The sequence below is a fragment of the Zootoca vivipara genome, chromosome 2, assembly GCF_965207765.1.
Source record: "Zootoca vivipara chromosome 2, rZooViv2.hap1.1, whole genome shotgun sequence".
NCBI classification, from domain to species: domain Eukaryota; kingdom Metazoa; phylum Chordata; class Lepidosauria; order Squamata; family Lacertidae; genus Zootoca; species Zootoca vivipara.
Genome location: NC_142584.1, coordinates 66,452,647 through 66,464,961, shown reverse-complemented (window position 1 = coordinate 66,464,961; position 12,315 = coordinate 66,452,647). Strand labels below are relative to the sequence as shown.

At 50.0% G+C, this 12,315-nt stretch overlaps 1 protein-coding gene across 1 annotated transcript; it reads left to right on the top strand.

Moving 5' to 3' along the window:
* Nucleotides 1-2,095: 2,095 nt before the first annotated feature.
* LOC118081554 (alpha-2Da adrenergic receptor-like) lies at nt 2,096-4,673 on the top strand. Its single transcript, XM_035108050.3, has one exon. It carries the CDS (start codon nt 2,787-2,789, stop codon nt 3,987-3,989), a length of 1,203 nt encoding a protein of 400 aa, XP_034963941.1. The 5' UTR covers nt 2,096-2,786; the 3' UTR covers nt 3,990-4,673.
* Nucleotides 4,674-12,315: the final 7,642 nt, after the last annotated feature.

The window sequence follows — 12,315 nt, the reverse complement described above, 5'->3', positions numbered from 1 at the left end:
CCTTTTGAAGGACAAGGGTCCCTCCTTGGCCAGTGTGGGCTAAGACCAGGGCTTTTTTGCAGCTAGAACTTGCCAGGTGGGCGCCATTGCCATTATAAGAGAACAAGGGAGGTGTTCACGGTGAGTTCCTGCACCTCTTTTTCCAGAAAAATAGCACTGGCTAAGGCATAGTAGTGGTGGGAAACTTTGCTTCCTTGAATTCCCTTGTTTAATTTATCATAGGATTTGAGTCTGAGTCTGGGGAGTGCCTCCATCTCTCAGCAGTTCCACCTGCACCCCAGCCCATAATGTTCAAGAGGTTTCCAGATTCTCCAAGCAGTTTTTCAGGAAGATGCAGAGAGAGGGCATGAAACTTTCCTTCCATGAGCTTCCTTAAGTTAACTTACCTTAGGATCCATGCCATTATTATTAATTGCTTGTGGAGCAGTTCTGGGAAAATCAATATTTAATGCAGAGTATGAATAATTCCATGAGATCTTCTGCCTTGCAGATACTCCATGGAACAGTTGCTATGAATTGCTCAGACTCTTGACAGGCAGCTCTTTAAAATGCCTACCTATGTGTTTATGTGTGTCATATTTTAAGTTTTAACTTTAAAATCCCTTATTTGGGACTGATTGTGCATAGTTTACAATGCCCCAGACTGCATCTTTTGGGAACCAGGAACAGACATGGCCACTGGATGGCAATGCTGAGCTGAACAGAGCTTGGAACGGAGTTTTAGCTCTGCTTTGAGCAGGCAAAAACACTTGGGATTCAGGGTGTGACTCCCAGAAGAGCCCAGGTAGGCTTCTGGCCACCCAGTGAGAAAGAACTGAGCCGTTTCAGGTCCCTGTCCTTTCTTTATAAAGAAAGCCAATGGAAGAGCATTGGCTCAGAAGAACAAAGGCGTTCCAGCAGAATTTAGGTGAGAAAGATTTCCATGTCAACTTAACTTCAGCTAGTGGCTGATCATCAGGAACCTCTGCACCTGGAGCCTTTAAATGAACCATTTCATAGGTAAACAGGAATATGTGGTGGACTAATTAAAATGGTGCATCTGAGCATGTTTGGAGTTCCCTTTTCTCATTACTGAGTAGCCACAGCCACAAATGGAGAGACACACTAACTGCAGGTTCAGGGTTGGTTTCCAGTGCTGGATATAAGGGTTGATTTGCATTCTGTGGTGGTTCTAAAAGAAAAGACAGTGGTGTGTGAAGAGCTATCGACTGGGAATTATTATTCTTCATTAAATCTCTGTGTACAATATTATATTCGCCGTGTACAATAACATATTCACACTATACAAATACATTTTTGAAAAATAAGCCAATCATACACCTGTGATGGAGACATTATAAATAGTAAATTATTTTATTTTATCCTTTATTACATTTGCTTAGGCTATATTATAATGCCATCTGCTCCATTCACAGCTATCCCAAATCCTCTTTTTCACAATTCACCATTGTTACACAACCACTACTTTCTTTGTAATTTCCATATTTCTTTCCATTCTTGCCTGTTTATCACCTGCTCCCATAACTTAAAGTTCCCTACAGTTCCCAAGCCTCTGCGAACCTGGTCCTTGTTATCTTGTTAAAAATAGACATAACTTGGGACTTTTCTCCCAAGCTATCAACCCTGGCCACTGGCCAAGCTGGCTGGAACTGATAGGAGTCCAACAACATCTGGGGTAGGGAACTACAACTCTCTTCTTCCCTGACCATTGCCCATGCTGGCTGGGGTTGGTTGGGGGCAGTTGTTGTTCAACAGCAGCCAGAAGCCACCAAGATTGGGAAGGCTGTATTGGGACAGTAAAGAAGCAAGAAAAACGTCATCTGCCCTGGCACAGGTGAGAGCTTTACTGGATGGTTGTCCACTATCACTGGTGGAACCTCTACAAGGAACTTCCCCTCTGGTGGCTCATGGAAAAAGCTGGGACCCTCTCTCAGTCTACTGACTCAGAGGTAAGTCGCACCAGATCAGCTGGATATATGCCTGAGTTTAGAAAGTTTAGGATCTGGGTCGTAGGCGGCTAGGCACAGCCCTTCCCCAGCCCTTTCCTCCTTGTGTGTGTGCATGCCTGCCAGGTGCTCTGAGCCTTTGTGAGGGAGGCAAGCTCCCTCTCCTGGGCTCTTAGTGTTGGCAGCAAGCAGCCTCTCCCACCAGCTGGAGCTGGCTAGGCGCCTGTAGGCCAGCCAGCCAGCACTGCCTGCCCCTCCCTTCCCTCCCCCCAAGGGATCTGCTCAGAGGCCGGATGCACAGAGGCTCAGAGCTGGAGCAGCTCTGCCGGGCTTCACACCACTGCAGGGAGAGGGAAGAATCAGCAGGCAAGAAGAAAGGGGTATACTCTGCACATACCCAACTCTTTGCCTTGGACATGCTTAGTATCAAGCGGAAGCCAAGGGACTGAGGTCATCTGTGGACTGTTTTCTGAGGGAACTGTGCATCATCTAGATCTGCTGCCTGGGGGCACTAGATTTACCTATCTGCCCCGAACTGCGCTGGAATCCACTATGGTGTTCCATGGGACACCACACTTTGAGATCTACCATGCCTCACTGGAACTTGTCGTTTTGCTTTAGTGTCTGATGTGCTGCACCAGGATCTGTTGGGCCTCCCCACTGCTGTGCTGTTGAGCCCCACAAGGTAGGATGGTGTCAGGTGAGAGGAAGACTGCTGGGCCCATCCTTTTCTGGACCTGTGACCATGAAACAGAGCCTTGTGAGTAGGCCCGGGTGAGACTTGGGAGCCTGTGAACCCTGCACAGGTAGCTTTGGGCACCCCCATGGCCTGGTCTGGGGATGCATGGTATGGAGCCACAGCAAAATGGATCTGGCAATCAGAGTGACCGGGCACCCGCCGAGCTCCCACACTCGCCACTTGGCACAGCACTCATCCTGGTGGCCGTGCTGGTCATGGCACTTGTAACCCTACTGGGGAATGTGTTGGTAGTGCTGGCTGTGTACACCAGCCGGGCCCTCCGGGCCCCGCAGAACCTCTTCCTGGTGTCTCTGGCCGTGGCAGACATCCTGGTGGCCACCCTTATCATCCCCTTTTCCTTGGCCAATGAGGTCATGGGCTACTGGTGCTTTGGCGGCTTTTGGTGCAGCCTCTACCTGTCGCTGGACGTGCTCTTCTGCACCGCCTCCATCATGCACCTCTGCGCCATCAGCCTGGATCGGTACTGGGCCGTCACCCGTGCTGCCCGGTACAACCTCAAAAGGAGCCCCCGGAGGGTCAAGTGGATGATTGGAACTGTCTGGGCCATTTCTGCCTTGGTGTCCTTGCCACCGCTCTTCAAGTCAACGCACCAGGACCAGCTGTGCTTGCTGCACGACGACACCTGGTACGTGCTGGCCTCTTGCACTGCCTCATTCTATGCCCCCTGCCTCATTATGGTCGCTGTCTACTGCCGGATCTACCACGTGGCCAAGCACAGGAACTCGGTGGTCCTTGCTGCAAGACGTATCTCCTACCCCAACCTCATCACCGCAGCCAAGTGTGACGCCCGCAGAGTGAGCACCCAGCCTGGGGAAGTGCAGAATGCAGGCTCGGAGCACGGCCAGCTTCCCCACCCCCAGCCTGGCTTGCCCCGGCTCTCTCAGCAGTGGAAGGCAGAAGAGATTGGCCACAACGCCAGGCCACAGAGGACCCCCAGGCTTTCCTGGTCAGTTCCCTCTAGCCGGCAGCAGCGCAGGAGTAGGGACATGTCCGTCTCCACCAACCGGCTGGTGCAGGCAAGAGAACGGCGGTTCACCTTTGTCCTGGCTTTCATCATTGGGGCTTTCGTGCTCTGCTGGTTCCCGTTCTTCTTCACGTACAGCCTCGAGTCCGTGCTCGGGGAAGGCTGCTGCATCTCCAAGCCTCTCTTCAAGTTCTTCTTCTGGATTGGCTACTGCAACAGCAGCTTCAATCCCATCATCTACACCGTCTTCAACCGGGATTTCCGGCGGGCCTTCCAGCAGCTTCTCTCCCGTGCCGACCCACTTACATGCAGGAAGTGAGGAGGACTCTTCTGCCAGAGGGCTGTTTGGGGAGGTGGGGAGAGGTGTAGGCATGCAGGCTGGGGTTCTGGGGCCTGTGTACAAAGCATCATCCTGCGGCAACAGGTTGAGGCTGAGGAGCGGGATAATGTCGCTGCTGGTTTTGTGCTGAAAAAGCTCCTGCTGAAGTGGTAAATCTGTGGCATGAGTGGCACAGGCAGCCAGACACATGTGACATGAAGGGCTGGTGGGCCTGGTTATGGCACAGAGAGTCAGGCTTACACATGTCCTGCCTACCTCTCCTGTACTGTGCTGCTAGCCTGCTTACCAGCCCAATAGGCAAGAGGCAAAGTACTGGTGCATTGAGAGACAGGAGTAGACTGCTTATGGGCCAGTGGAGTAGTGGTAACCTCTGAAGTCCAGGTGTGCTGTTCCTGGCAACCCCTCACAGCCATCCCCAACACTGTACAACAGAAATGAATTTTTGGCTGAGGCTGACATTTTGGCCTCAGTACCTCACCAGCTACTTTAACCTCTCCATCTGCTCCTTCGTTTAAGATATCCAGTCTGATGAAGAGTTCTAGTGGGCTCAAGAGCTTGCTCCCTATCTTGTGACATTTGGTTGGTTATTTAAAAAAGGGACTTTGACTTTTTTTCCAAAATAAAAGTGTTGACTTAACTCTTAAAGATGCATACGAAATGAAATCTACCTCTTCCTCTGCTTGGTTTATTTAGTAGGTAGCTGGATTTTGCAGGGGGTGGGGGTGGGGAGTGTACACAGAGGATTGGCAAATGGCACCCCAGTGATGAAATCATCATTCCGGCAATGACAAAAGGGGTGTAGACTTCATCCTTGCCCATCCCTGCTTCACTGCTCAGAAACAGTGGTACTCCTCCTACTTTCAGCTTACCTTATGGCAGACCTGCTAAAACATTTGCCCATCATCACAGTAAATTAAGCAGATGTGTGCTCTGCATCCTGCTACCTTGGTTTAGGACTGCCAAGTTACAGATCCCGACAACCATAGAGATGTTCACGAATCCCTGAAATGCGCTCTCTATTCCCAAAAGTTCTAGCCCACAAAAGCTTTGCTGCGCGCCTTTCTCCCAGCTGCTCTGCGGGAAGGAGAACAGCAGGAGGAAAAGGATAAGGTCTGCCTTGGAAGAGATTCTGTGAGGTGACTTGCTTCTGTATTGGGGATGGAGACATACAACGGATCCCTCTCAAATGCTTTTCCTGCCTCAGGTCAGTGGCATTTTGAGGGAATCGTGGGCATAAGTAATAACCTAAAAATGGCCTTTCTGAATGTCCATTTAGTGCAGGGGGTAGATGACTTTTGTTCTGCCAGGGCCACGTTCCCTCAGGGGTAATCTCTTGGGGACTGGCATGTCAGTGGTGGGCACGACCAGAGTGAAATGTGGATGGGGCTATCTCTCTCTCTCATTCACCTCTTTCCATCTCCTCCCACCCTAATCAGGGGTCTGCTGAAGGAGAGATAGATAGCCCTTGCAGGAGTTCACAACGGTTCATTTGCAGAGGGCTTTTGAAATTAGACTGAGCCACCCCCACACCCCCATTTCCCCAGATTGTCCACCCTTGATTTAGTGGACCAGTCCTCTGTCTGTAAACCTTGGCCAGCCAGATGCCCCTGAGAAGCTTGCCAACAGGTCGTGATGGCGATAGCCCAGCCTATTTGGCTTCAATATCAGTAGCCAGAAGCATTACCACTGCCTCTGAATGTTTCTCTGTCACCTTTGGGCCTGAGAGGCCGGGGTTTGGGCCTACACCTTCCCCAGAGAGAGCAGCAATAAAGAGACGGCAGGCAAAGTCACTGGTGACCCAAGGGCACCATGTACTGGAGCTGAAGTACTTGAGCAAAGGATCAGCATGTTCTAGTTCATTCTCCCCTCTCTGTGTCCCCCACTTCCATGAGTGACTTTGCAGAAAAGAAGACTTTCCTCTCAGTTGTGCACAGTGCGGAGTTTCCTTCCTGCAAGGTCAAGGTTAGTGCTGGTGGAACCCCTGGAATTGCTGCATCTCCTCTGCCTGCCCCCTTTGTTCGGCAATCACGTTTTAGTTTTGGGATGTCTGCCTCTGCCTCAGTTAGTCTGTTTTGCTGATCCGAGGGGAGCTGGGCAAAGCCAAGAGGGAGGCCGGATGCTGAATCAGCCATCTGGCTCTGGGAAACAGATATTTACCCCTGATCCCACTGCTGGTCAGATGCCAGCCACTGAAAAGTGGGTTTCCGCTGGCCAGCCACAGGGAGCAAAGCTCTGGGGATATTTGGCTTTGGGGGGCGGCGGCAGGAATCCCTTGTTTCCTGCGTGGAATGACAGTTATTGGGTGTTTGTGTTGCTTCCCCCAGCTGTGTTTCCTCCACTATTTAGAGTTGTAGTCAGGAGAGGATCCAGTATTTCAGATGTGTGTATGGGGTTGGGAGAAAGGTTGTGCATGCAGCCAGCTACTTTGGGGGTCTCTGGCTATATCTCTTATTCTAGTTTGTAGCAATTAGTTCCACAGGTTGGAGCTGGTGCCACAGCACAGCAGCCTGCTCTTTGTAATGCACCCAACCCAACTATCAATTCCAGGAGCCTACTTCCTATTCCTCAACACACAACATAGTTCCAAACATCACCACCCCTTGAATGCTGGCCTCAGGTACCAGGCTGCTGCTGTATAAACAGACTGTATAGCTAGAATTTCCTCTTTCCCCTGACCTTTTGATAGCTATGTGGCAGACAGGCATTCAACAGGTGTAGCTTTTCCAGGCATGGTGAGAAGGGGAAGCTATACTTATTTAACTTCTGCTTTTTCTGTTAAAGTGAGTAGAGTCTCTCTAAGGGAGAGTGGGGAAAGGTGGCAACCTTAGTACTGAAGGATGTGTCCCAAATTGTACTTTCTCCTGACAGGGCCTCTGGTGGGGTTTTTTTGTGTGTGTGATTCCCCTTAACTAGGTGCCTGGTGTGTATTTGAAAGTTTTACATGTGTAAATTGCTTTCCTATCAACCTGCCTCTTCCATGTTTTCAAGTGATCCTATGGTTGGCTAATGTAAGAACCAAGCCTCAAATTCCTAGCAGAAATGAATTAACAATGATGAACACCACTCTCTTACCACACATACATACACATCAGTGTGGGAACAGGACTGCATAGTTAGTCCCCCTAACTTTACCTATTATCTAACTATAGAGACAAACAAATTAATAGCTCACATAAAAACATCTTCCCAGAAAACAGCAACTCAAGGGTGGTGGCAAGGCAGAAAGGTTTCCATGGAGACAGGCCCTATTAATCCTGTTAGTAATCTACCCCAGTTCCAGCAGCTTAGAAGGGGGCAGCTGGTGCCTGGCTGTTATCAGTTTGGCACTTTCCCCCCTGACAGAGCCTTGTTGGGTTCTGTTCTCATGTATTGACTGCCCACTTGGGTACCATGGTGCAGAAAGGCCTGATAATAAAATGCCTGTCTCTTTAAAACTGCAATGTGCCCGGCACCATGGGTCAGCCTCCCCATTTTACATCAGTTTATCTGTCACAAGCATCTTCCATGTGCACAGATCAAAATTTCCTGATGTTTCTAGTCTACCTATCAGGACACAGGAGCAGATTGGAAATATCTTCCAGGTTTCTTCTTTCACTTCCACCTTCCAAGCAGTGCTGAAAGGTGCCAGTGGCTCATCTTCTGTGTATATGTTGGACATGCAATGTCCCCCAAGTGTCAAAGCTCTGCCCTAGATATGGGCCAACCCCATGTAGCCATACCTGAAGGATCTTCTTTCCCAATTAAACCCCCCCCCCCAATTCCACAGGGTTGGAAAATGAGGATTGTTCCTTGTACCAAACATCATGGGTGATCCTTTCAAGGCATCTCAGGCATCTTCACAAGCATGTCCTATAAAGCATGTCACACCGCAACAGAAGGCAAATAATGTAGAGTGTGGTGCTGGCATTCAAAAAATTGCTTTGCCTTTTTACACTGATTTTAGATTACCACCAATAAAGCAAGCAATGCAGCAGCTATAGCTTCCCTTGACCATTCGTACTCTAAGCAACCATCCACCACAACCACCTGCGTAGCAAGCAAAGATTCTAGGTGTGCTGCCCAGCAAGTTAGTTGATGTGGGAGCCTCCCCCTCTCAGACTCACTGACATGGTCCAAAGGAAAGCAAAGCAATACATTTGGCACCGGCTTGGCTGCAGGAGTTTCTGGAAGGAAGCAAACAAGGCTTCATCCAACCGCCTTAGGGACTCCACTCTGAATTCGTGTAGGGTTTACTCCTCAGCCTTTCCTTCTCCTGAAGATATTCCACAAGACAGTGGAGGTTTAGGATCAGAATTTTCCATTTCCTAGATGGGCTATCTTCCCAGATTGATGAGCCCCATCTGCCCCTTGTTTCCCTCTACTACAGCATGTGCAGAAACAGCCTTCTTGACTGTTGGACCCACTATTGGTCTCATTCACTCAATTTGCTAGAGGCTGTCTTCGTATGTAGGTCCTTAACTCACCAAGGTTTTGAGACCCATTGGCTACCCTCACCTGTTTTAGCTGACCAGTCAAAGCTATTTCCCAGGGTGTGATTTCTGTCACATGCTTACTGCTTCTAGGAGCCACAGTGCAGGGTGGGGACCAAAGATGGACGAACTACCCCAGAAAGAGCATGACGTGCCTCCCACCAGCAATGGCTGCCTATTCTATTTCTCCCTCTCCGATTATATTTATGTATGCAGGAAGTTCTGTCGCTGAAGAAAAAATAGACCCAGACCAACTGCTCTGCTCTGGGGTTTTTTGAGTGCCCCTCAAAAGCAGTGTTTGGCCAAGATCTGCTTCCTCTTTGAAGCCTGGTGTGTTGGGAATAAATGACCCTACATCCCAGGCAATAGGGGAGGGCCTCAACGGGGTTGCATTAAAATTCTTGTGTCAGTAAGCCCCTCCCACTCTGCATCTCTGAGCGGCAGCCAGCTGGCCTAGGGGACACTAGGACTGGAAATGGCTTTGATGTCTGAATGGAGGGATGGGCCCCCAGGGAGCTGTATAGTTAATGATTGTGCAAGGAGGTAAGAAGAGCAATATGTTCTCAGGATGTTTCTTGGATGCCCCCTGACCCTCTTGCTATTCTCACACCCCCTCCTTACTCTCTGCAATTTCCCTGTAGAGGTGTCAGTTTGGAGAAAAAGATGTCCTGAACTGAGCCTTCCTGCCGTCTCAAAGCTGGAGACAGGAAAAATTCACTGCACTAACTGAGCTCTTCTTTGGACTTCAGTCCTACGTAGGCAGAGGTGGATTTAGGGGACCGCGACTGGTTGCACTGCACTGGGCACTGAGCCTAGGGGGTGCTGCAGGGTACCATAAATGTGACATAGTGAATTGAGCAGAACAGAAGTCAAGAGGCAAAGGGTGCTGAATTCTGGCCTCACACAGAGTGCCACTGAAATTTGAAAGACCAAAGTCTAGCCCTGTCCTATGTTTCCAAAAGTTCTGAAAGTTTAATGCCCCCATTTGCGATGGGGGAGAAACTGGATTCAGTTTGCACTTAAGGGTGAACCTATCAGATGTGCACTTTCTGAAACAGTTCACACACTGGAAGAAAATTCACACTTCTCCAAATTTTGCAGTGCTGTTCTTTAGCCAAGTAGTGTGTAAAGAAATGCATGTACCGTGTTTCTCATATTATAAGACATGTCTTATATTTATTTTTTCCTCAAAAAAACACACTATGACTTATTTTCAAGGGATGTCTTATTTTTTTCCTCCTGCCGCGGCCGGCATTGCTGCTGCGCCTATCACTATGTCTTATTTTCGGGGTATGGCTTATATTCCTCGAATGCTTAAAATCTTGCTATGGCTTATTTTATGGGTATGTCTTAAAATATGAGAAACAGGGTACTAGGGTGATATGTGAGCAAAAATGCTTGCATTAATGAAAATAACTTATAAAAATGCACTGTAGTAGGCAGTGTTATTTTTCTAGAGAGAGAGGTGCCAGAACTCACCACAAACTCTTTCCTCGTTCTCTTAGAACGGCAATGGCGCCCACCTGAGAGGTGCAGGTCAAGTCCAGAGCAGAACTTTCAGAAGGGTAACTGCAACATCAAAGGTGGATATAGGAGAGCACAATCTATTCAGTCGCACTGGGTGCAGGGCTTCATGGGTGCCACAACTATGAGAGGCGGGGGGAAGGGGATTTGGCGTTGCATTTTGCTGCTGGAAGTGCAAAGGGACAGGCTGTAGTACAGAGGGGAACCTTTGCTCCCCCAGATGTTACTAATCATCCTTGGCCATTGACCATGCTTGCTGGGGCTGATGGGAATTGTAGTGCAGCAACACCTGGAAGGCCAAATGTTCAGTACACCTACTGTAGTAGCTTTGCCACGGGTGCGGTATAGCCCTATTTGTACAGGGGTGACAAAAGGCAACCCAGAACTGAGGGCTCATCCACATTTCCACTTTCCCTGGGGAAACCTGGTGTTTGCTGCCAAGTCAAAGCAAACATCAATCAAGTTTTCTCTGCCCCGATTTAGAGCTAAAGAGCAGTTTAGGGGGGGGGAGCGGCAGGGCAAATGCAAAACCGCTCACGCCTATGCCCAGAAAGCACAGGAGAAGCTGAAACGTACTTGGACCCGTGCTTTCTAGGCGCAGGACCAGCGGAAGTGTGGACTCTGAGGGAGCAGGAGCTGAGCTGATACGGAACCTGTTTGTGCAAAAATTCCATCCTGGCTCAGCAGATGAACGTAGCCAAGCTGCAGCTAAGGCCTTGGAGATGGGGGAAGGTGGGGGGGGGGCGCTGAGAGGATTAGGGGACAGAGGAGGGTGAGTCTGCTCATGAGCTAGGATGGGAATCTCAAGCCAGGCTGGCCGGGCTGCTTGGCTCAGACACGCAGAGGCCAGAGGCTGACTAATTTCCCCAGCTTTGTGGCTCAAAATAGAAAAACTTGAAACATTGACCCTTCACCCATCTAAAAACAGCTGTTGGCGCCATGGGAGCTGGACTCCACAAGGCCTGGGGCCCAGCTCCAAACTTCTGCACTCCCTTTAGCTTCCAAGCCCAGTGATGCTGTGCGATAAGGAGACAGGCCCAGAACCATCAGGCACCAGTTCTCAAGGGGACGCTGGGCCAAGCCTCCATCATAGCTGTGGTCTGGCACAGGCTCGTGGGGGGTGGGGGAGAGGGTTTGATGGTCTCCACTCTCTTCCTGTGGCTCTGAATAGAATCTGCAGCCAGCATTCCTCGGTAACATTTCCAGCGCTCAGGAACACTGATTGAGGCTGGAGGCACGCCGCAGTTTCCCGCCTCCACCCTGACCCATGAGTTGGAAGTGGCTTGAAAAATGGGTTGCTGCTGCTGATTTGTTGCCCCTGGAAATAGGTTCTGGACTGTTTCCCCCAGTTTTTAAAGCCTGTTTGATTGGAGCAACACAGGAGTGGGTTGGATCTGTCCATGGAAAACGATGCATCTTTCATGCTGCTTTCAACTCTTTGCAGGAGGACTACAGCTCAGTAGTAAAGTACATGCAAAATTGTAAGCCCTGGCTGCTCATGGTCTCCTAGCTAGTCCACCTAGGGTAGGGTTATCAGACGTCCCCGTTTCCCAGAGACAGTCCACAGATTTGTGAATAAGTCCCCGGACAAATTTCATCCCCGGAATGTCCCCGGATTTCATCTAATGTCCCCGGGAAATGCAGCAGTGGCAGTCTCAGCAGCCTGGAGCAGTTAGCTCTGGCTGGCTTCAGGAGCTGCTCGGAAGTCCCCATATGATGGTGGTGCAGGGGCTCTAAGATGCAGCTTCTGGGCTGCCTCCACCTTCCCTGACTCCAGCAACTAAGCTGTGAAGGGAGGCTTCATGCTGTCTATCGGAGCAGCCTCCCAACTCCTACTTGCATGCAAGCAGGAGCAGGACAGGGATCTCTCAGCTGTGAAGGGAGGCTATCAGAGCTTGCATGCAAGCAGGAGGGGGCAGGGATCTCTCAGTTAGGCAATGGGAAGCCTCCCCAGCTGAGGGATCCCCGCCCCCTCCTGCTTGCATGCAAGTAGGAATGGGAATGGGGCTGCTCCGATGGGAAAGGAGGCATCATGCTGCCCAAGCCTTGCCATTGCCACTCTTGGCCCTCCTTCTCTGCCTTCCATGCCTGACCCACTGCATACTGCTTCCCCACCACCACCACTGAAGAACCAACAACTCAGGGGCTGCCCAGGCTCATAGAGAAAGGAGATAGAAGCCTCACAGGAAGGGGAAACATGGCGGCTGAGGTCAAGGCAGCGGCCACCCCTCTGCCACCATCCTGAACATGTAGAATTTAATTACTTAATTAATTAAAGTGTCCCCAGATTCATTGAAAAAAAATCTGGTAAC